Genomic DNA, 25,170 nt, shown 5'->3' on the forward strand with positions numbered 1-25,170 from the left:
GATGCTGTTTTCAGAATTAATTCCAGGGATCTCCAAGTTTTTGGTGTTTCTAAGGTGGTGTGATGTGAAGAAAGGTGTGGTCACTTCTCCTGGTCTGTACTCTGTTTTCTACCCAAGAAGAACCCCTGCTTCCCCAGAGTTACAAGCACTAGGCTTCCTCTTGGCCCTGAAACTCTGAGAGAACACAGCAGCAGCAGCAGTAGGCCTTACAAGTGGCTGCAACAGTTTTGACGGTAGCCAACAGCAACAACTTCAGAGCTTTCAATCCAGAGATGGTAAGGGGATCAGACAACTAGGCAGAAATAAATCGCAAAGGACTCTTTAATGGCACTGGGAGCAGCAGACCCTGATTGACAACTCTATTCATCTATAGTGCTGGGTCAAAGTTCCAGAGTCAAGAGAGGTGTTTGTAGTCAATCACAAGGGACTTTGATTACAATTCATTTTAATATATCTGCAATTATTAGCTTACCTGTCATTATATTATTTAGGTTTTTTCTTTATATCCTTTAAGCTACATTTTATATAAACTGTCAACTGCAAACATAAGGGGAGGAGGAGCAGCATGTTACCCAGCCAAATTTCCACATTTCAGCAATACTTCACTCATTCATTTAGAAAAGTTTAAAGAAATGTCATAATGACATGAGCTTGAAATGACATAGGTATTTTCATTGGTGCTCAAGACATGACACTGGTAATATGATAAACAGCAGAAAAACAGGCTGCCAAGTAGCCAACTATGGAGGCTCAAGCCTGCTTCTTTCCACAGGAACACACAGAATAGTGACAATTATGATCTTAAAAGCACACCTGCAGGGTAGCTGGCAACATCATGCCACAGAGCTGTATTCATCTGCTGATGCTAAGCTTCTGTCAATGTATTGTTTGTCTATTAGAACTTCAATGCACTTAATCATGCTAATGCCTGGTTGAAACCAAATACTTAACTGACTAATAACCTCCTGAATAATAGCAGTATGCTGCAACACCTTTTGAGCTTTCATGATGCAAAGTATAGCAATTTGGAGGTATATTTTCCTGTTTCTATCTACAGCACTTCTGGTCTGCTTCTTCCTCTGTGATGTATCTTTTTGTATTGATGTGATTTTAAATTTTATTTTACTGCTGACGTTCATATTTAATGAAATAGAATAGTCTGCATCCATATTTGTCCTTTTCTGAATCATGGTTAAACATTTTCACATCAAGTAATGATTTGATAGTTTTTGCCAATTTCTTTTCATTCATCTTTGTGATGTCATGAAGCTCTTTGAAACTAATGGCTTCATAATTGTTAAAAGCAAGTAATACTGCCATGTGGTATATCATCACCATGGTCACAAAGGGTTTGGACAAATAATTCATTTTAACTTTACCTATGGTTGTTGCCCTTCATTCTCAAAGAGAACCAAAATGACATCACTATGATGGGGTCAAGGTACATTGTGTGCTATTGTGGCTCATCAGACCCAATATGAGCTTGGAATACTCTGCACAGGTCAGGCACAAATAGACTGCATGAATCCTTGAAGTGGATCCTCTAAATTTGCACATCTTGTGTTTCTTTTGAGCTAATTTAATTCTACTTTGCTCATGGAACATAGTACCTTCTCTCATGAGGGCACACCATGCTGGGCAGTCCTTTGCCAGCATCTCCCATGTTGCAAATCAATTCCAAAGTTCTTTTTTTTTCCTGAGGCAACTAGGGTTAAGTGACTTGCCCAGGATCACACAGTCAGGAAAAGTTAAGTGTCTGAGGCCAGATTTGAACTCGGATCTTCCTGACTTCAGGGCTGATGCTCTATCCATTGCACCACCTAGCTGTCCCAATTCCAAAGTCCTTCATGGAGACATTGAGAGTGTCCTTTTTCTGACCATTCTGTGAGCACTTGCTCTGTGTGTTCTCCATGAAACGTCAAACGTATATTTGACATTTGAACAACATGACTTACCCGGCAGAGCTGCCCACTCTGCGGTAGAATTTGAAGGCTTAGCAGTTTAGTTTGAGAAAGGACCTCAGTGTCTGGTACCTTATCCTGCCAGGTGATCTTCAGCACCTTCCCAAGACAATACAGATGGAAGCAATTCACTTTCCTGGCACGGCATTAGTATATTGTTCAGATTTCATAGGTGTACAACGATGAGTTCAGCACAATGGCTCTGTAGCCCTGCAGGCTGGTAGTCTAATACCTCTCTTCCTCTCTCACACTCTCCTTTGAAGCCTCCCAAACACTAAACTAGCTCTGGCAATGAATGTGTCAACTTCATTATCAATTAAGCACATCCCTGGAAAGTATACTGCCAAGGCAAGTGAACATATCCATTGCGTTCAAAACTTCTCCACTGCTGTAAATCAGCGATTCTACATAAGGATGATATGGTGCTGCCTGATGGAGCACCAGTGTTTTTTTGGTGTTGTTAGGCCAAAATCAGCAACAAACAGCAGAAAATTGATCCATACTTTATTGCATTTCACCTTTGGAGGCTGTCTTGACTACATTATCATCTGCAAACAAAAAAGCATGCACCATCACTCCCTCCACTTTAGTTTTGGCTTGTAGCCTTTTCAAGTTGAACTGCCTATTAATATAGTAGCTGACCTTGATGCCATCTTTGTCCTCATTGAAGGCATTTGTCAACATGGCTGAAAACAGGTTAAAAAGCATGGGAACAAGTACACAGCCTGGTTTCATTCCATTGCTGACTGTAAAAACACAAGAGCATCGTCCATTATCCAGAACCAAGACAAACATGCCATCATGAAACTGACGCACGGTGCTGATGAGCTTTTCTGGGCAACCAAATTTTGACATAATTTTCCATAAGTCCCCATGGCTGACAGTATCAAAGGCCTTGGTCAGATCTACAAATGTTGTATGCAGACCTCTATTCTGCTTCTGGCGTTTCTCCTGGAATTATTGGGCAGCAAACACCATATCGACCAATTATTGGGCAGCAAACACCATATTGACCATTCTTTGGCCCTTTCTGAAGCCACATAGGTTCTCAGCTAGATGACCATCTTTCAGATGAAGGATCAACCTATAATGAAAGACTCTGGTAAGAATTTTGCCAGCAATGAGCGCTCTCTTCACCACTGCCTCCTCCTCCTCCTCCTCCTCCTCCTCCTCCTCCTCCTCCTCCTCTTCCTCCTTCTTCTTCTTCTTCTTCTTCTCTCTCTCTCTCTCTCTCTCTCTCTCTCTCTCTCTTCTCTCTCTCTCTCTCTCTCTCTCCCTCCCTCCCTCCCTCCCTCTCTCTCCCTTCCTTTCTCTCTCTCTCTCTCTCTCTCTCTCTCTCTCTCTCTCTCTCTCTCTCTCTCTCTCATACACACACACACACTGTGATTGTCATAGGACAATCTATTCTCTTTACCTTTATAGAGATGGGCAACGGAGGCATCCTTGAACTCTTTTTGCTACATAATGTGGAAAATTTCAGTCAGCTTTTGTATGAGCAATGAATCCCCTGCCTTATAAATCTCAGCTGGAATAGAATCAGCACCAGATGCTTTGCCACACAAAAAGAACTCAACGATATTGAAAACCTCTTCTTTAGATAGTTAGGAAGTTAGGCTTGACTTCAACCCGAGGTAAATTGTTAATGGCTTTAGCATTGATAGATGACAGTCTGTTGAGAACACTAATTCAGCCCATTTCTCTAGAATCATATCCTTATCACAAATCAATGTGGTTCCATCAGTACTGATTAGTTAAGATTCACCATAGATCTTTGGCCCATAAATAACCCGAGAACATCATAAAAGTGCTTTGGATTGTTACTATTAGCATAAAACTGAATTTTATCTGCCTTCCTACTGAGCCAAGAATCTTGCATTTCTCTTAAGCTTTGTTTGTACTTTATTTTTGATGGAATTAAATGCTACCATCTTAGAGATGGATGATCAATCCTCTAGTACACCCTGTGGAGTTCTCATTTTTCATTGAGCATTTTCTGAATTTCCCTATCACTTTCATCAAACCAGTCTTGATATTTGAAAGTGTTCTGACTTGATGAGCAAATGCAATGCAAACATCAAATCTCTCTCAAAGTTGCCCACTTCTTTTCTGCTCCACTGTTGCCAACTGTGTTTTGGCTTAAGTTTCCCTTTAAGCTCTTCTTATTCAGATAAGCACTCTAAACTGCACACATTAATTCTTCTGGTGGTCATTTTGCCTTGGACCACTGCTTTTGTTGAATACAAATATTTAGCTTAGAGAGGATAAGTCTACAAACAGTCTAGTTTTCTGGGCCATATATATCCTTTTTATCTCTTATATACTGTCTGTCTCTTCTCTGCAGTCACAGAGTCTATTAAATGTAAGTGTTTATTATGAGGATGCATCCATGAAGTTTTATTGCATTTAGATAAGTAGTGTTGGTGATGATGTCATGAGATGCACAAGTCTTCAGTAGTAAGTGACCTTTGCTGTTTCTGTTTTTAATTCCATTCCTCCCAAGGACTTTCTGCCATGTCTAGTAGTTTGAGCCCACTATAGCATTAAAGTCACCCAGAATTGTAAACTTTTCCTCTTTTGGCACATTGATAATAATGGTGTCCAGGTCTTCATAAATTTTTCTTTTACCTCATCAGGGTTTGTCGTGGGATCTAGGCACTGATGATGATGGTATGGTGTTTTCCTATAAGTGACAATTGCATTGTCATGAGCCTGTCATTCATTTCACCTGTACCAAGATAACTATGAAAGCATCCCTCCCCTGAAATGCTGATTATAAAATAATTAGAACATCTATTTACTTTTTTCCACTTCCTGTGGGATGACAAATGTAGAGGGAAAAGGTTGGGTAACCTGTAGGACATATATTTGAAAACTAATTCCCAAATCAATTACAATGTCCTGATTTTTTTAAACAAAACTTTGAATTTATTGAGATCAACACTGATATTCATGTCTGTGTACATCTAATTGGGCTTGTTTGTAAACTTATATCCACAGGGTTGCTTTATTGATCAAGGCTTCTTCAGAATACATGGATGTACATAGGCCATGAATTAAATATTTTGGCAACATCTTGGCATAAAATTTTGAAAAATATCTTTAGCATCAATATATTTGAAAACAGTAATGAAGCTGGGGAGCTTGTTTTCAGCTTCCTTTTCAATGATCCCTTTTGCTGATTTTTTTCCCCAGCAAGTAGTTACAGCACTTGACCAGTAGCCCAAGTTGCTTTGCAAAGAGCTTTAGATTCTTTTTTAAAATTAAAACTTTTTATTGACAGAACATATGTCTGGGTAATTTTTTACAATATTAATCCCTTACACTCACTTCTGTTCTGATTTTTCCCTTCTCTCCCTCTATCCCCTCCCCTAGATGGCAGTCTTATGCATGTTAAATATGTTATAGTATATCCTAGATACAATATATGTTTGCAGAACCGAACACTTCTCTTGTTGCACAGGGAGAATTTGATTCAGGAGGTAAAAATAACCTGGGAAGAAAAACAAAAATGCAAGTAGTCCACATTCATTTCCCTGTGTTCTTTCTTTGGATGTAGCTGCTTCTGTCCATCCTTGATCAATTGAAACTGAATTAGCTCTCTTTATCGAAGAGATCCACTTCCATCAGAATACATCCTCATACAGTATTGTTGTTGAGCTATATAATGATCTCCTGGTTCTGCTCATTTCACTCAGCATCAGTTCATGTAAGTCTCGCCAGTCCTCTCTGTATTCATCCTGCTGGTCATTTCTTACAGAACAATAATATTCCATAACATTCAGTTTACCCAACTATTCTCCAATTGATGGGCATCCATTCATTTTCCAGTTTCTAGCCACTACAAACAGGGCTGCCACAAACATTTTGGCACATACAGGTCCTTTCCCTTCTTTAGTATCTCTTTGGGGTATAAGCCCAGTTAGCTTTAGATTCTTTATAGTTTACTATGCCATATCCTTAGCCTGGTCTCTCATGAAATGTTGATCACCATTCAAAACAGTGATGATAAGGTAGGCAAATTTCCCACACACTTCCAAAGCTGATTCCACGAATTAAGTTGGCATATTTTCCTGAGAAAGATTACCTGTTGCTCTAAGACCCTCATGAGTATGACTCTATGATTATTGAATCATCAGAGCTAAACCACTTGATATAGCATGAAGCAAGATATACATATTTTTCATGTCACTTTTCTCTTATTGGATAATATTGTGACATTCTGCATGTAGGAACTATAAACACCATTTGCAGCTGACGTTTATGAATCACTGTACCATGTGAACTTAGATATAAATATTTTCTACATGGCATTCCTTCATCTTTTAACCTATCTAGTATTTTTTTCATATATTTTGAACAGTTTGATTTTTGTAACAAATTTGAAGCGTCTTGTTAATAATACTACCCTGTTTCAGTCAGAAAAGACAACTCAAGAATTTCCTGATAAAACTTTAAGAGGAATTTTCTTAAACTATTCAACATGAACAAAGTAGCTAATAGCCCTTTGGATTACTTTTTGATTTGGTTCTTCCCCACAGTGATCGTTTTTTATTTCTTGAAGGAGCATTCACATAGATCGCCTGACGTAGCTCAACCATCAACTTTCTCCACATACTCAATTTAGCTCTCCTGTTTCCATAAATGGTTCGTAAATACACTATCATAACCACACTGAAGAGATCAGCTTCAGTAAATTTATTCTTAATAAATTGTGTGTGGAGATATCTGTATGAATAGCATATGTAGTCTGCCTCATTATAGTTTTCCTAATACCTATGATACCTAACAATTATTTATTCTTCAGATTCTATGCAATTTTCAAAAAAAAATTATTTTTAATCTTTGTGTAAAATTTTTCACCAAGAGAATACAGAATAGACCGCACATAAAAGCATAGCTGTCTAAAAAGCACTCATTCCAATTTGCTCTTTCCACATAATCCAACGTGACAACTGATGAGGTTCTGAGTAACTGGATGCAGTTGGCAGAGAAAGAATGAAATATTGATGGAATTGCTCCCTGGGGCAGGCAGGGAAGGGCACTGATCGGAATCATTTTAGCCTCATAGTTTGTGTTGGTTGTGAGCAATCCCGCCTTGCTATGTTCAATCAGAACCCTAGTTATTAAAGCCCCTGAGGTTAAATTTCCTCTATTAATCTGTCCATGCCATCTTTGCCAAGCCCCTTTTGGGTCAGTCTGCCATGACACTGTCTCTTGGCGTTTTTCCCCTCCTCCTTCCCCCATATGATGGACATTTCTCTTTTCATCTCCCATCATGTCTTATGATATCTTTCTCCTTCCTACAATTAACTCAATCTCACTTTTAGAGTGCTAAACTCCCTTATATATTTGACTTGCTGGCTAAAGGCACCTCATGGGGTGTTCCCTTTCTCTAGATTGTGAGTTCCACTAAGGAACTTGTCTTTCCCATCATCAATAATTAAAACCCTTTTCTTTGCTATGTGCTCTATTTCACATTTACCATTTCTGGTGTCTCTTCACTTTGCCTATAACCTCGTCTAAATAAACCTAACTTTTGCCAAAGAGAATGGCCATTGTGAATTTTTCATATGACTGAGCCCCAACACTTGGTGCCTCAACATTCAGTGCTGGACCTCCTTCTAATTAGCAATTGCTCTCCTAACCACATCAACGCCACCTTTGATTTCTGGCAAAATCTAGTGCTCGCGGCATCAGGGACATTGCGGGAGTTCCGTGTTGAAATATGTGTGGAGAGGCCTGGGGGAGCAGGGAAGTCCAGGCCAGACCAGGGCTCTCAGCTGGGCCCTTTGGGGCTGCCATGACTACGCTGCCCTGGAGGCCCAGGCCCCATGAATGAGGGGTGGAGAGTGAGAAGCCCCACTGGGGCCTGCCTGCCAGGGTGCCCTATATGCCCCCCAAGTTATCTTTGGCTGGAAAAATGTCTCATTCTGACCTTTTGCTGACTCTGCTCCAAAATTTTATTTGAAGAGCTATTTTAAAGTTGTTTGGAGGGGGAATGTTGGGAGATTTCAGCTGGGAGGCTGCCTGTATTCTGCCATCTTGGCTTTACCCTACTCTTTGTCTTCTCTTTCAAATTTTCTTTTCAGAATCTTCATCCAGGTCATACCCACTATTCTAATTCACTTAGTGACCTCATAACTCCCTTGGATTCAGTTAACATCTCTCTACAGATGATTTTCACATTTATTAGTCTAACCTTAACCTTTCTCCTGACCTCCAGTCTCCAATCTTCAGCTTCCTGTTAGGCATCTCAAACTAAATTCCAGAAGGAAGATTACTCTCCACAAACATGTCTTCAACTGAACTCATTATCTTTCCCTTCCCTCTCTCTAACTTCTGTTTTATTGCTAAGGGAACCACCTGACCCAAAGATAGAACAGGAGAGATCTATTCACTGTTGTCTCAAGAATTTAGTTATCACGTATCAGCAGATTATCTATCTGACAGTCAGTAATGTGGCTCAGTGGGTAGAGCACCAGCCCTTTAGTCAGGAGGCCCTGAATTCAAATCTAGTCTCAGACACATAACACTTCCTAGCTGGGTGACCCTGGGCAAGTTATTTAACTCCAATTGCCTCAGGCAAAAAAAAAAGTTTACCAGGATCCACATGATAGAAGATTTTGTTTAGCGTATTTTATATGTTTAAACTCATCCTGGTGCATAGGATCAATCATTAAATAAGCATATAGATTCTTAGTAAACACATTCCTTGTTTAGGAACTATACGTCCTAAACAGGCTCATTTCTCAGGACTGATGACCTTGCTTTTCCTGATGGTTTCCAAAAAAATGTTAAGCTTACAAATCAAGGGGAGTCGACAAAGATCCCAGAGAAGGGGCTGAGCGTGCTGTTGCCCACCTCAACTATTCTTAGTGCTTTCATGAACTGTGCTGTTTGATAACCCTTCCCCATTCTGTGAAGGGGAATTGATAAGGTTTTTACCTCATCCCTCTTGTTCCACATACAGTAATTGCCAATTTTAGATTTAATATGACAACAATAACTCCAAATAAAACCAAATAGTCTTTGTTGTAATTTCCTTTTAATTTTCTAGCAAAGATGAAAATACCTAATTTCCTAAATTAAATTTACAAAATATTATAAAATGGAATAAGCCAGGCTAAATAAAATTTTCATCTTCTTTTAGTTGTTCAGTTTATTCTATCCCCTGTTGCAGCTTTGGAAGTTCTCAGAGAGGATTTCTATTCCCTTAAATAAGTTTCCCTTTTGTTTTAGGGAGAAAACAAAGACAATTCTTAAAATTGAGATAGAACAAATTTTTAAAATTGATTTAATTTTAGTTCATGAAATTCCCTAGATTCTAATTAAATGTTTCAGACAAACTAAATTTCCATTAGGTTATTTTCCAATTCACACAAACCGTTTCTCTTTTTTTGAGTGAGGAAAAAGTGTTAAGGTGACAGTTTTTTTTTTTTTTTTTGGATTTTGTTTTTTAACAGAGCCCTCAGAAGTCTGACTCCCGATAACCCAAAAGCAAGCTGTTTGTTGCCATTGTTTTTGAAGTAGCAGGGAACTGCTTTTCTGTTTCCCTAAAGTTCCCAAACTCTTAAATCTTTTGTTAATGCTATCAGTGCAAATAGATTACAATTTACATATCCCCTTAGTGAGCTTTGATTAGAATTCCTTTAAAACTGCTTTTACTATCATATCTCAAATAGCAAATTTCTTATAACTAAGATATTTTCTTTTTTTTTTTTTTTTTTTCTGAGGCAATTGGGGTTAAGTGACTTGCCCAGGATATAACTAAGATATTTTTTTTTTCCCTGAGGCAATTGGGGTTAAGTGACTTGCCCAGGATCACAACAGCTAGGAGAGGTGTTAAGTATCTCAGGCCAGATACTGACTTCAAGGCTGGTGCTCTATTCACTGTATCACCTAGCTGCCCTAACTGTGTATATTTTCTTTTTCTCCTTCTTATCCTTTCATCCATGTATCCCTGCTGCAGTTGGGGAAGGAGGGAAGGAGGAAGAAAGAAAGACTCTTTCCTCCATGCACTATCCTCCTAGTCCTCTAGGGAGGTCTCGATTTAGTTGAATTTGCTTCCAAATTACTTTATATACACATACAGAAATCATTTATCTCAATGTTGACATTGTATGTTGGTCACATCTAAAAACCCATATAAACTTACAAATATGAAGCAATTATATCCAATAAAGCAGTTAACATTCATATAGCATTTGTTTTATGCTAAGCACTTTTGCAATCATGAAGATCACTTCACAACAACAATCATTATTTCTCTTTACAAATCAGAAAATTGGACAGAGATAAAATAATTTGGCAGAAATTACACAGCTAATACATTTCTACAACTGAAACAGAGTGGTGAGCTTACCAAATGCAAAGGCTGACTGGCTTTCCAGCTCACATTGCCCTGCTGAATGTTGTCTGGGGCACTTGGATTCTTGCTAGGAGTTGCCGGACAGAACCTGCTGAAGGCTGGGGTGATTGATGCCAGGTTCCCCCTTTGATGGTAGTTTCAGCTGCCAGGGTTCAGGGAATTCTGAATATGAAGCCTGAACTCCACTCCATCCCACTCTCCCAACCTGGGTTGGGGAGTTGTTTGGGCAAGGTTGTGGGAGGTCCCTACAGTTGTTGTTGCTTTCCCCATTTCTACAAGTGAGGCAGAATTTGAGTTTCCCTACAGTTCTTTAGCATCCTTAATCTGATCTAAGATGAGAGAAGTTAGCAAACAGAGGCATTTGAGCTATATCGATGTTGTTAACAATCCCCACAATTGAAATACACTCAAGTCTCTGAGGAGTGGAGCATACTGAGTGATCAGGGTTGTGGAGAAGGTGCCTTAAAGCCTTCTGGCATTCTTTCCCAATGGAGCAGAAGGAGACCCCAGACAAGATAGGAGTCAAAGAAGGGTTAATAAAAAGTTGCTATTTATCTAATTTTTCTTTTTCTTTTTCACTCTCTTCTTTCAGAATGGTATAAATTCCTGGAATTATCCCCAATGTTTTATTAAAATGACTAATTACCAAACTCCTTAATCATTACTCTCAAAATGTTGAGAATCTGCAAAGATGTTATTTTAGTAGTTCTATACTTTTAATTAGCTGATTTTATTTCTGTAGCCTCCAGCTTGGTCAGAGCTGGAGTTCACAGGGAAAAAAAATCAGACTTTTCCCCCTTTTAAGGTGGGAGTCAAGGATGTTAAGAAATCTTTCCCAGCATTCTAACTACAGCATAGAAGATTGTTTTGTTGTTGTTGCTGTTGCTGCTGGCTTCATTTTAAATCTTTCCAGGTAACAAAATCTAGCTCATAGAATAAACATGACATGAAAGAGGACTGTTCCATCTTTGCCAAAAACCATCCTATAGCAACTCATCTCCTCTGGCATCCCAGAGAAAGTGGAAAGGTGGCAAAGTTTCCCTAGGAACGTTGCTGAAAATTGCAAGAATTTCCAAGTTTGGGTGTTCCCAGTCAAGGAAAATTTGCCAAAGGTGGAACTCAAGATGATCCAGATAAGCCTTCTCCCAGTTGTTTGGGGTATCCCAACTATAGGATTGAGGGAGCAAAAAAAAAAAAAAGAGGGATTTATCCTGACAAGGAGGGAATGAAGCCAGGGGAAGCCAGACTCGGCCAGTATGGGGCCACCAAATGTTGAGATTCAGAAGATGATCCCAAAAGTTTGGGATTGCAGATTGGTGTTATGAGATGGCTCACAAGAATTTGCAGACTTAAACCCATCTCCAAGTTCAGGGGCAAAGTTTATTGTAATTGTAACGCCAGTTGAAGAGGGTTAAGTTCAAAAGGATTCAGGAAAGAACCAGGAGCAAGGAGACAAATTTATCCAGTTCTTCATGTCACTGATGTGACAGGAACAAGGATGCATATTGAGATGTTCAGATTGAGACTGCCTTCAAGGTAGTTTGGGCACATCATGGTTGCCTTAACTATGTTAATAAGACAGTCTGGGAAACTAAGTTCCCAGGATGAGCATTTTTAGCTTTTCCTGAAAAAAAGAAAGCTGATTTTAACATTTATGTCACTAGTGCCTTTGCTTTAACATTATCTTCAAGTTATTTTGTTTTAGCTTATTTTTATATAATAATTTGCATGTTCTCTCCCCCATTAAACTAGGAGATCCTTAAGAGCAGGGAATGTTTTAGGATTTTTTTTCCCCTTTATTTGTATCCCCAGTGCTCAGCATAGTGCCTGATATGTACCAGGCCCTTCATAAGAATGTGTTGATTGACCCAGGCTCTTACAAATGGTCTCTGTGGAAAAAGCTAAATACTCATCTCTCTTGGCTCCTTCAGGATTTTAGAATTTAGAGCTGGAAAGACTGGTAACTCAGTCCTTTCTTTTTTGGTGTTAAGATTCATTGATTCCTTTTTTTTTTTTTTTTCAAAACAGTAATTTCCTGATATTCTCTCTCCTCTCCTACCCATTCACTGAACCTTTCCCTTGACAAAGAAAAGCAGTTTAAACAGAAGCAAAGAAAAAAAAAATCATCCAAAATGTAAATGGAATGCCCAACTTCCTCCTTCCTGGAGGTCTTCATCAAAGATTGGAAGTCTAATTTTCTGGTATTTGTAGAAGGAATCTTTTGTTGAGTTATGTAGTAGATGCCCTCTGAGTCCCTTCTATCTCTGAGAGTTTGTGATAATGCACCTAATTCTTGGTGGCTGATGGTGTACTCAGTGTTCCACCTCACTCTTTTGCCCCCCCCTCCATTTATTCTCAAAACCCATTCATTTTTAACAAATCAGGAAATCGAAGCTGTAAGAACTTAAATGATTTGCTGAAGATCATACAACCAGTAGCTAGCTGAAATTTTAAAAGAGATCCCGGGACCCCAAATGCAGTAATCTTTCCATTGTACTCACTTTCCACTAGTGGGGGAGGAAATGGTCTTTCCCAATGATCTAAAATCTGAGATCCTCAATGATGGTACCTCACAGTTCCTCCTTGATAAGAATCCCTTCATGTCCCTGACAAGTAGACATCCAGCCTCTACCTGAAGACCTCTAGTAAAGGGGAATTCACTATCAAGGTGGCCCATTTCAGTTGAGTAGATCTGTTAGGATATTGAGATGGACTCTCATAGGTTATAGAGCCTGAAAGCTTCAGACTATCTTAACTGAAAGAGACCTTAGATCACATAATGTCACAAATGGAAAGAACCTTAAAGAACGTCATAACTGAAAGGCACTTTAGAAATAATTTTGTCCAGGGCTTATTATCCTTTTGTGTGTCATGGGATCCCCTTGAGAGTCAGTCTGGTGAAACCTATGAATCTCTTCAGAGAATCTTAGTTTTAATTGAGGAAATTTTACCGAAAGGTGAGGGAAAATAAAGATATGCTTTTTCTCCTCCCAATCCAAGTTCATGGAACCCCCCCCCCGAATGTCTACCCACAAACAATACCTTCTGTATCCAATTTATCAAGCCCTATCAAGTGTACCTTTGTCATATTTCCTGTACAGATGCCTAGTTTTCTTTGACACTGCCACCATCTTGGTACAGGGCAGCTCACTCTCCTCGATTACTGTTGAAACCTTCTGGTGGATCTCTGCCTCTCTCTTCTTTTCTTTACTCAAATTATTGTTCTTAAAGTACATCTGACTATCATTCCCCTATTTCATAAACTCCAGTGTTGCCTTCTCACTGCCATGATGAGATATAAAATTCTCTGTATGACTTTAAAAGGCTTTCATAACTCGGTCCTCTCCTACCTTTCCAATAAATATATTTTAAATTATTTTATTCTCTACCTCATATACAGTTCTTGCTATAACTACAATTATTTATCTAATTTTTTAAAAAATGAGTTTACATATCAAATACCCTGTTCGCTTCTGCTTTATTTTGAAAGCTATCTTTCCTTTAAAAAATCCCATCTTTTTTTGCAGAATGCATTACTTGGGGATTATTTTCAGAATTTCATATTTTAATATGTCCTTTGATTTCTCATAAATTGGGAGTAATCTTGAGTAATTTGGACTTTTTCCTTATCACATGATGTTTGGTTACCTACAATATCTTTTACTTAAAACAAGAGTTCATTGATCATGATGTTTCTTAGAGAGTAAAATCTGAGGTATCTCTTTGTCAGTAGTTTATAGGATCTGTTCATCTCTATTTTGCTTTTTGTTTCCAATACATCTGGGCAATTTTCCTGGATGAGTTTTTTGAATTATGGCTTTTAGGCTTTTTGTTTCATTGTGTTTTTATGGGAAGTCTATTCATAAGACCATTTGTTAACATTGTATTTTTACCTAAATATAGCTAATTAAGTCAATTGTCAGTTATTTAGAAACTTTTTGATACTTAATTGGGTCAATCATGGGTTAAACATGGAACCATTTTTGTCAGATAGGGCCTAGCAATAGGTCAATCCTCTCTTCATATATATCTTTCCTTTTTTTTTTTTTTGTTTTAAAACATTTTTATTTTCAAAATATATGCATAGTTTCCAATATTCACTCTTGCAAAACCTTGTGTTCCAAAATTTTTATTTTCCCTCCCTTGTGCCCACCCCCTCTCCTAGACAGCAGGTAATCAGATATATGTTAAATAGGCAATTTTTCTCTATATATATTTCCATAATTATTATTCTGCACAAGAAAAATCAGATCAAAAGGAAGAAAAATATAAAAGAAAATAAGAGGTAAGCAAAGAACATAAAAGTGAAAACACTATGTTGTGATCCACATTCAGTCCCCACAATCCTCTTTCTGAGTGTAGATGGTTCTCTTCATCACAAGAGCATTGAAACTGGCCTCAATCATCTCATTGTTGAAAAGAGTCATGTCCATCAGAATTGATCATAGTATAATTTTCTTGTTGCTGTGTACAGTGATCTTCTGGTTCTATCTATTTTACTGAGCATCGGTTCATGTAAGTCTCTCCAGACCTCTCTGAAATCATCCTGCTGGTCATTTCTCATGGAACAATAATATTCTATCACATCCAGCTACCATAACTTATTCAGTCACTTTCCAACTCTTGGGCATCCACTCAGATTCCAGTTCCTTGGTACTGGAAAAAGGGCTGCTACAAACATCTTTGCACATGAGAGTCCTTTTCTCTTTTTTAATGATCTCTTTGTGATACAAACTTAGTAGAGACTCTGCTGGATCAAAGGAGTATGTACAGTTTAATAGCCCTTTGGGCATAGTTCCAATAATATCCTATCTTCAAGTGCATTTTCTTGGCTTGTAGAGTTTATATATGTTCTTTTCTCCTGTTATTTAAAAGTAGTTTAATTTTTCTTCTAACTATATTTGTATTTTAAAAAGTTTGGTTTAAAATATGTTTTTCTGCTATTATCTTTTTCAGAGAATCTAAGAGTTTAGAAAATTTCTCTATTATTTGTTCTAAATTTTCTACTCCCTTTACTGTGATATTGATTTCCATCAGAAATGGAAAGAACCCCAGCAGCCATTTGACCCATACATGTTGGATCAAGAATCCCCTCTACAACGCCATCATCAAGTGGTTACATCAAGCTTTAGCTGTAAAATTCTAGTGAGGGGGAACCAAGTACCTCTGAAGATAACCCATTTGACTTCTTTTTGGCTCTAATTGCTATGAAGTTTTTTTCCCCACCCTGAATTGCCTCTTTGCTACTGCTACCCATTACTTTTAGTCCTCTTGGATATTAAGCAGAACAACTCTAACCCTTTCTCTATGTGACATTGCTACAAATATGACTATTCTACCACTACATCTCCTTTTGCCTAGGCTATATGTCTCCATTTTTTCAACAGATCACCATAAAATATTGTTTCCAGTCCTCTCACCATCTTCCTTACTGTCTTCTAGACTCCTTTCAGCTTCTCCAATTACATTCCCTAAAAGTGATGCTCAGTGCACTCTATGTGAACCAATCAGGCACAGTACAACAGAATTCATTTCCCTAGTGTTATGTGTTATGATACACAATAGACAAATACAAGAAAGAAACAGGGTAATAAGACTTGACTGTACTACAGTATAAAATGTGCCTGTATTTAATAAACTTCAAAGTCAAATGAATCAAAAGTATTACAAGGCATACAAAAGAGCAAATACTTGTCTATGGTGTATCTTCTTCTATCCAAATCATTTATTTTAAAATTAAAATAATCTTTTGAACCATTCTGGAAATTTTTACATTGTTTATTGTCATTTCATGGCACATAGTAGGTATAATAATAAATGCTTGTTAGTTGATTTGGGAGGGCATTCATAAAATTTATTCTATATGATGCTTTCTTTTTCTTCAGGGATTTTCAGGTTAATTTCCTTTACTTCATAATAATCATTCATTGCATTCCCTGACCTCTTTTTATCAATTTTGTACTCATTTGTGCTTTCTCAGTCTTTCTAGTTTTTTTTCTAGCTATAGTTGACCTTTTCAGAGGAAGTTCTTTCCCTTTCTTACTAGACAATTTGATGCAGGTCAGCACTGTTGAGCCTTACTCCCATTCATGACCCTTTACTTTCTCTCATCCGGACCTCCAGGGCTGGGTAATGGAGAACTAGCTAATAAATCAGTCATTATGAGCCTGAACAGCATGCTTTGGTATGATATAAGCCCTCATGTACAAGAGGCTGAGGAGCTTGTTTCCAAGAGAGTTGTGATAATATATAATGTAAATGCCCTGATGAAACTTTGGAACAGGCATAGATATTCTATAATTTCGTTGTGTCTGCTAATCACTTGATGAATGGCAGCTTCTTTAACTGGTTACAGTCATGGAACTAAATCTGGAAAATCCTTCAAAGGGCCTTGGTTATACTCTATCTTTGCCTCTTGGATGGACTTCTGCCCTTGGTTTCACTCCTTTTGCAATGGTGACCTGTGAGAAAGAATGCAATAAATGATGAGGTCTTGGTTCTTCTTTCTCCAAGGCCAAAATGTGGCCTTGTGAGTACAATCTTGGTTCTTTGTCTGCCTCAATATTGTTTTGGAAGACGTTGGAGGCTATGAACTTGTACATTTTGAAAAGTTAGGAGGATGAGCCACTTGATGTCCTGAGAAGCGTACATGCTAGGTTTAAATTTTTTTTTAAATTTATTTTAACATACATCGCTTTATGAATCATTTTGGTAGAAAAAAATCAGAGCAAAAGGGAAAAACTATGGCAGAGATTAAAAAAAAAAGCCAGAAAAAAAATGAACAGAGAATATGTTGATTTGCATTCAGTCTCCTTAGATCTTTTTCTGGATGCAGATGGCATTTTCTATCCAAAGTTTATTAGGATTGCTTTGGATCACTGAGCCACTGAAAAGAACCAAGTCTTTCATAGTTGATCATCACACATTCTTGCTGTTATTGTGTATAATGTATTCCTGATTCTTCTTGTTTCGCTCAGCATCAGTTCATATAAATCTTTCCAGGCCTTTCTAAAATCAGCTTGTTCATCATTTTTTATAGAACAATAATATTCCATTATCTTCATATACCACAACTTGTTCAGCCACCCCCAATTGATGGGCATCCACAAAAAGAGCTCCTGATAGGTTTTTGCAGCCACTCCATCAACAGTTTCTTGAAGATATCAGCAACAGGGCTCCTTTAGTTCCTATCCATTGTGGTAGCTGAGACAAGGACTTATCTAGTAGCGGTGAATTTGAACTTGGTGGGTCTCCTGCTACATAGAATTCATATAAATTTTGAACCCATTATCCCCAGGGATCAAAATAATAAAAGGGACAGTATACCTCCTGAGATACTGGAAGAAAATGCTTGTACTTCTGTTCCAGTTAATCTTTGAAGTAAAGACTTTTGTAAAATAGGTTAAATGGGGGTAATAGTAATGTTTATGGCATTAAATAAGAGACATCATAACCCTTCAAGGGTACCCCTTTAAACCTAGTAACATGATTCTGATAGAAATCTTTTACCTTGGTCCCAGGTGACACAATACACAAGGCACTTGTCTTGGAGTCCTAAGACCCATGATTGAATACTGTCTTAATGGTTGACTAGCTATGTGATCCTGGGCAAGTCACTTCTTTTATCATCAGTTTTCAAAAGCTGTAAAATAGCAGTTGCCTGCTAAATTTTTTTTTGTATCAAATAACTATATTGGTTATTATTAATAAATCTTAACACATTATCTAAAATGAACTATTCTTATTGTTGTTGTACTGAATGGTGTGTTATGGGTTCCTTCTCCAATCCACAGTTACCTGCTTTTCCTCTGGTTCACTGAAATTAGTTGAATTCAAGGATTTCTGTTAGTTTTGGAAGTAGAACAGAGTCAGAAGGAATCCTCTTTAGTGGTGATTTCAAGAAATAATTTAAAATGGCATCCCAATGGTGGTGTGACAAAGGTAATAGTAGGCATGGCAAAAGTATAGGGAGCTGAAAAGGTATCAGTAGAGTTTTTTCTTTAGAATTTGCCCTGTAGTAAAGTAGAGTTTTTTCTTTAGGATTTGCCCTGTGGTAAATTATCACCTTTCTTCTTAATCATGTTTATATTGTTTTATCTAGTTAATGTTTAGGCACTACTTTTTCGAGCCCTTCTAGTGGTTTTGTGGTGATGAGTAAAAGCCAGGTTTAGGCACAAACTCTCAATGTCCAATTCATCAGATTTTAAGGACTTTAGAGGTAATTTGGCCCAACTCCCTTCCCCTCATTTTACAATTGTGTAAAAAGAGGCTCATGAGTTGTTAGAAGTCCCAGAGCATTTTCTATTAATCGACTCTTTAAAAATGAGTCATCCATGAAGTTAATATACAGTCATTTGGTGGTATGAAAAGTAGAACACCATCCAACCTATCATCTCCACCTCTTGGTCCTTACCTCTGAATTTGGAGAAGAATTGTATGTGGGGATGGGGATGAGGAAGTTTGGGAACAGATGGGGAGGATTTCAGATAGCATATCATAGATAAGCCATTGGGTTTGTGGTCAGGAAGACCTGGTTTTATGCACTGTCTTAGATATTTACTAGTTCTGTGACCTTGGATTAAACACTTAATCTCCTTGTGCCTCAATAACTTATCTTGTAAAATAATGACGTTGGAATTGAGGAGCTCTGGGGTCCTTCTAGATCTAAATCTATGATCTAATGATTTGTTCATTTCTTAGATGTATGATTAAACAAATCACTTCACCTTTGACTCTTGTTGATTTCTTGATCTATAAAATGGGGGAGTAATATTTGTATCACCTACATTCTATAGGACTGCTGTTTTTCCCTGAGGCAACTGGGATTAAGTGACTTGCTCAAGGTCACACAGCTAGGAAGTGTTAAATGTCTGAAGCCAGGTTTGAACTCAAGTCCTCCTGACTTCAGGGCTGATGCTCTATCCACTGCACCATCTAGCTGCCCCTTTTTAATAAACCTTATAGCACCATAGAAATGGGGTGAAATGGTTACTAAGGGAAAGGCTCAATTAAACCACTTACCTGAAACTTATAAATTATAACTTAAAAAATTTAAACTTCTCTTAACCAATTAAACAATCTTGAGTCCTTGAGCAGGACTCATATTCTGGAATGGTATTGCACAGAAGTATTCAAATTTGGCTGAGGAAACCAGATTATGCCCTAAGTAAAGTATCAAATCATTTTGGAAGTGAGAGATTGTTCCAGCTAAATCCTTATGAAGCAATCAATGGGGGAGGGTGTGGGGAAAAGGAGGAATAAGAGACTTGACATTTTCCATCTTCCCATTACTATCCTAGCAGTGTCTCGGGATCCCCCAATGGCAGTGTCTGCATCAGGATCCAAGGAAGCCTGGATGAAGATTCAGGGCTCCACAAAGAGCCCAGCAGAAAAACTGTACCATACCTAAAGGGAACACATATAAGGACTTTGAGGAATAGTTACCTTTTTCCCACATGTACTTCTAAAACTGGAGCTCACATTCCCTCAGACTCTGTATGCACCAATGGGAGAGTGCGCCATAGACTCTTGGGGGTTTGTTTTGTTCTGTTTTTTTATACTATTTTTCTAACAATTGAGTCTGTCTGCACATATCAACTAATAACCATGAAAGGAAGCACACTAGTGGGGGCTCAAGCTATAGCACTAGAAAGCCATCCTTCTCAGTCAACCCTAGAGTCTTGAAGCAATGTAAATAACCATATTTTGGGGACCCAAATAGTAAGAGTGGGAGTTGGGAAAATAATATGAACTACATTATTATTAAACATCTGACAATTAGAGGGTCTTCCCAAGCCTTCTCTTCTTCAGTCTAACCTTTGCTAGTTCTTGCTTTTGTGATTTTGGATGCCATATGACTTCGCCAGGCCAGTTACTTCACATATATAATGAAGGGGCTAGCCTAGCCAATCTCTCTCCCTTCACCCTGAACCCTTCTTTTCTATCTATTCTCTTCTCATTTTGGCCATTTTCCTCTTGGGGATATTCAGCCCTCAGAATATCTGCAGATAACCTTGTAGGTAATTTCCATTGCTAATGCAATGTTACTTCCCAGGAACAACTTGACAACTTAACTTTGCTCTCCATTGTTTCTATGGGAAAATGTGTTCTATATTCCTAACCACCAACTTGGCAAATGTTTGGTATCTTTCTTACCCGAGAAGAAATTCTGGCAACTATCTCATAGGATTTAAAAATGGTAGGGAGTAGGAAAGACCCCAGATCATCCAATTCAGGTTCCTAACCTTTTTTTCTTTTTGGCCGCAGACTTCTCTGATGAAACCTTTTAAAAATTTTTTAAAAAATTCCTAATCGAAGGAAATGCTAAATTTTAAAGATTAGTGAAAATAAAAAACTTTCCCCATATGAGTTCATGGTTTCCCTGAAATCTATCCACATATCCTAGAGCCCAGATGAGGAACTCCTGATCTAGTCCAAACTGTTTTTCACAGATCGGAAAACTGAGACCCAGAGAAGAGAAAGGGTGGTAAGTCACAAAGCTGGGATTCTTAGACTCCCTAACGCCTTTCAAGTGAGGATGACTTCCCACAGAGAAATGCAGTGAGTCCTCTCACATCCCCCACAGTATGTCTGTCCTGATAACTGTCAGCTCGGTGTCTATACCAGTGTGGCTGGAGTGAACCATGGCCCCTGTGCTTCACCCCTTTCCCTTCTGAGACGTTTTTTTCTCTGTGTTTCTGTTTATTGACTTGTTTGAAACTTCATCATCCATGGAGTTAATACATGGTCATTTGGTAGTGAGAAAAATAGGACCTTGAACCCATGTTCCCAGCCCTTATCCTCCCCAAACCTGGACAAGACAAGCCAGAGTCCCCAGTGGTGAAACCTTTGGAGTTACAGTTTGGAGAATGCAGGCAGAGGGAGGTCAGGCTCTTTCCCCGAAGATGAGTAGATGGGGGAGCTGGGGCTGGACAGGGGCTGTATCTGGGTCCCCCAAACTACTCTTTCCCTTGTCCCTTAAAGGGGCCCCATCAGATTCACTCTGCTTTGGGGATGGAAATAGAAGGGACAAGGTAATCTTGGAAGGGCTCAGTCTGTGAGGGTGGAGAGAACTCAGGAGGGAAAGAGGTTCAGTGGTTAGAGTCTGGGGTGAGAGAGAGGGAGCTTGGGACTTCCAGATTTGGTTCTTGATTCATGAGTCCCTCTCCCCTGTCCCCTAGTCATCATATGTGCCAGTGTACCAGATGCTACAGTGTGCAAGCCTGATGGGAATAGGGTAAAGGGCTCAGATGGGTCTGGAGGGGAAAGGCACCAGAAGGTTCCCAGGCCCTTCTTGCCTAACTTGGCCAATGGTCAATTAGCCTGGGACTGGGAAACCTAGAGATAAGCCATGTAGAAGTTGCTGTGTGACCTGGATAAATCCTGTATAACCCAGAGGCTTTATCATTATCACCATTAGCTGCCTCCCTGATCCATCAAATGTCTTCCTTATTCAAAACGTAAAATAATGAAAAGCTGCCAAGGAGCAGGAACACAGCCTGGGGTGGAGGGAGAATTTTTGCCCAGAACCCCTGGAGAACTGAGGCTCAGGAATCATGCTGATTCTCCCTCACCTGTTCCCACCCCTCAGTGATGGGAGAGAGGTCTAGAAAACCGAGAATGGAGTTTTCTCAAAGGCTATAGAACGAGCAATAGAGTTGCTTCCCCATCTTGGATAATGGAGAATAGACCAGCTTTTGGCTCTGAATGGGAGAATTACTGGAGTCCAGGTTTTACAGCTAGAACAAACCTCAGTGATTGCCCACTCCAATTCTGCTCAATTTACAGAAGAGAGGGGCTGGAGACAGAACCGTGACTAGTTCTTGGTCACACAGAAGACTAAGAATTTAAATCTAGATCCTCCGGCTCCAAGTCTAAAGCCTTTTCAGTTTCTAGCTGGGGATGAGGACAAGTGGGATTCATTTCTCCAGCCTGAATTGCCATGAGGGTCGTGGACGCAGCACGGTGAGCTGCGGGTGATGGGAAGCCGTGTCTGTGGGACTGGGTTCGGAGGGTTCAGGAGGGAAGGAAGGTGCCGTGAATGTGCAAAACTATTCTCTGGGGACAGAGGTGGGGACGGGGCTGATGGGGGACAAGGACATTCTGCTCCCTTCAGGAAGGTCCGTTTCAGGCATGAACTCACCACCCCTCTGGAGGAAGGGATGATTTTGTGTTTCTTGCCTCCAAATCTTGCCCTCCCGACTGCCCTCACTTCCTCCTTTGCTTGCTGGGCTGGACTGGGGCATAAATAAGTGCTCTGGGAGGTACCACGAGCCTCTAAAAATATACATAAATACTGTACACATAGGGAGGTACCCTCCACGTCTCCTGTGGCGGCTGCCTCCTCCTCTGATCCCCGGCCCCAGCCTGGGCTCCATCACCCTTCAGCCCCACCGTTTGCCTCAGCTCTGCCCACAGCCTCCAGGAAGCACTTGCAATATTGCACATGGCCCTCTGGCCCGCGGCTGCCCTGGGTGAGGGCCCCAGGGGTGTGTGGCAGGGCCTGGACTACCTGGACGAGGAGGGGTCAGGGCAGCCGTGGGGACACAGAGGGAGGGACGAGGGGCCGGGGCTGGCAGCGGCCGGCGTCCTGCTGCCTCCCGGGCGGAGGCCTCCCCGGATGTGATCCATTCTCATGCACGTGTGTGGCCCCCAGATGCACACGGAGGGGGGGTGCCACGAGGGAGACGTGGGGGGCACCCCGGCCGGGCGGGAGCCAGACCCGAGTCCTGGGCGGGAAGCGCGCCTGAGCCCGGGATGCCCGCAGTCAGCCCGGGGCCCACAGGCGCACAAGCAGGCGCAGCGGGGCGGGGCGAGCGGCCGGGTCACACCCTCCACAGCAGGAGGTGGTTTGTGCTATCGTCCCGGCCCACGGTCTCGCTGCTGCTGCCGCTCAGCCGGAAGTCCTCGTAGCCGTCCCCGCCGCTGATCACCAGCATCTTGGGCTTGGCCAGGGCCGGGGCCGAGCCTCGGTGTCGGGAAGAATCCCTTCGTTCTAGCAGAGGCGGCTTCTCGGGACCTGGGGGAACATAGAGCAGGCCGGTCAGCGTGAAAGCGGAGTCCGGCCCGGCCCCGAGCACGCCCCCGGGCTCTCCTCTCAGTCAGCGCCTGTTGGGGACGGCTCTGTGTGTCCTGTTGTTACAAACCCTAACCCCTTCTGTCTCCCAATGGACTTTCCATTTTATGCACCATTTCCTACAGTATACATTTTTTCCGTCTAATATAATTATTTCTTGCTTCTCACAAGTCACACCTTACTTAGGTAGAGACCCCTCTTGTCTCTCACGATACTTCCCAATCCACATTCCCTACTCTGCCCCGTTTTATGTTCAATATGATTATTTCCTGCCTGTCACAAGTTATACCTTATATAGAGACGCCTCCTGCCAACCACGGCACTTTTGTATCATTACTTCTAGTCATTTTATAACCATTTTCCTGTCTTCTAAAGTACAACTAGGAACTGTTTCCTGTATCACGTTCTTGACACATATAATGACTTACCGCTTATCATACATCACTTCCTGACCTTACTTCCTTCTATCTCCCACAAGCCATTTTTATGCGTAACAATTTCCTTTATGCCATAAGCTACTTCTTACAGCCATAATAATAATAGTGATGATAATCACAAATATATACAGTTTTTGAAGGCTTGCAAAGCACTCTACAGTGATGATCTTATTTAATTGTCATAACAATGGAAGATGGGTGCTATTATTATCTCCATTTTACAGATTAGGAAACTGAGGCAAATAGAATTTAAGTAACTTGTCCAGAGTTACACTGTTACTAAGTGAAGCTAGACTTCGACTCAGGGATTCCTCACTGCATACAGAAGGCTCTGTGGAGCCACCTAGTGGCCTCTTGTCAGAAACTACTTCCAATCCTTACCAACCATTTCCTGTCCATTTTAGTTCCTTCATTTCCTTCCCATCTCTTTCCCATCCTTCTCTGGACCATGACTTTTTTTTACTTCTTCCTTATGTTCTACCTTCCTTCCCTCTTTATTTTCTGCTCTTCCTCCCTCCCTCCCCCTCTTCTTCCTGCCCTTCCTTCCTTTTCTACCTCCCTCTCTCCCTCCCTCCCTTCCTCCCTCCTTTCCTTTTCTCCCTCCCTCCCTTCCTTTTTCCTTCTTTTTCTGCCTCCCTCTCCCTCCTCCTTTCCTTTTCTCCCTCCCTCCCTTCCTCCTTCCTTCTTTCCTTCCTTTTTCCTTCCTTTTCTGCCTCCCTCCCTCCCTTCCTCCTTTCTTTTTTCCTTCCTTTTTCCTTCCTTTTCTGCCTCCCTCCCTCCCTTCCTTCCTTCATTTTTTCCTTCCTTCTTTCTTTATTTCCCTCCTTCCTTCCTCTCCCCCTTCTATCCATCCACGATATTTAACTATAGCCCATTTCTGATTTTGTTTGTCTTCTTTGCATCTACCACAAGCTACCCCTGGATAAATAGCCATCTCTAGCCCTTTCTCAGTCCATTGCCCATTGACTATCCCAAAATTTTGGTGGCATTGCAATTTCATTGTAGGGAACCCCCAGCGAGAGAGTCCCTCCTGCTGATGTAAGTCATCACCTTCTCTGCCACTTCTAGGTCCAGGGAGCTGTGTGAGCCCCGTGACACTGAGTGATTTGGCCCGTGTGTGTCAGAAGCGAGACGCAGGAGCCAGGCCTTTCTGACTCTGGGCTGGCCTTCTTTTCATTATACCAAGCTACTTCTCACCATGATCATATTTTCAGGAAAACAAACAAACACACAGCAATGAAAACTAGGACATGGGCTTGACAAATCAGCACTTCTACAAAGCCTTGCTAGAAGGATTCTGGCTTTTCATGAAAACAAGGACTGCTCTGG

The 25,170-nt window shown here is 40.3% G+C and overlaps 1 protein-coding gene and 1 pseudogene across 2 annotated transcripts in view; both read right to left on the reverse strand.

Annotated features, from left to right (window-relative positions):
• Positions 1 to 833: 833 nt before the first annotated feature.
• On the reverse strand, positions 834 to 22,776 carry LOC127557369 (cullin-2-like; annotated as a pseudogene).
• Positions 21,010 to 25,170, reverse strand: part of ARHGEF17 (Rho guanine nucleotide exchange factor 17) — a 146,782-nt gene continuing 142,621 nt past the window's right edge. For both annotated transcript variants that reach the window (XM_051987164.1, XM_051987163.1), the window contains exon 21: positions 21,010 to 23,347. In XM_051987164.1, coding sequence (XP_051843124.1) covers positions 23,154 to 23,347 — 194 coding nt within the window. In that variant the 3' untranslated portion in view covers positions 21,010 to 23,153. The remainder of the gene's footprint in view (positions 23,348 to 25,170) is intronic.

The sequence above is a fragment of the Antechinus flavipes genome, chromosome 3 (genome assembly GCF_016432865.1).
Source record: "Antechinus flavipes isolate AdamAnt ecotype Samford, QLD, Australia chromosome 3, AdamAnt_v2, whole genome shotgun sequence".
Lineage (NCBI taxonomy): Eukaryota > Metazoa > Chordata > Mammalia > Dasyuromorphia > Dasyuridae > Antechinus > Antechinus flavipes.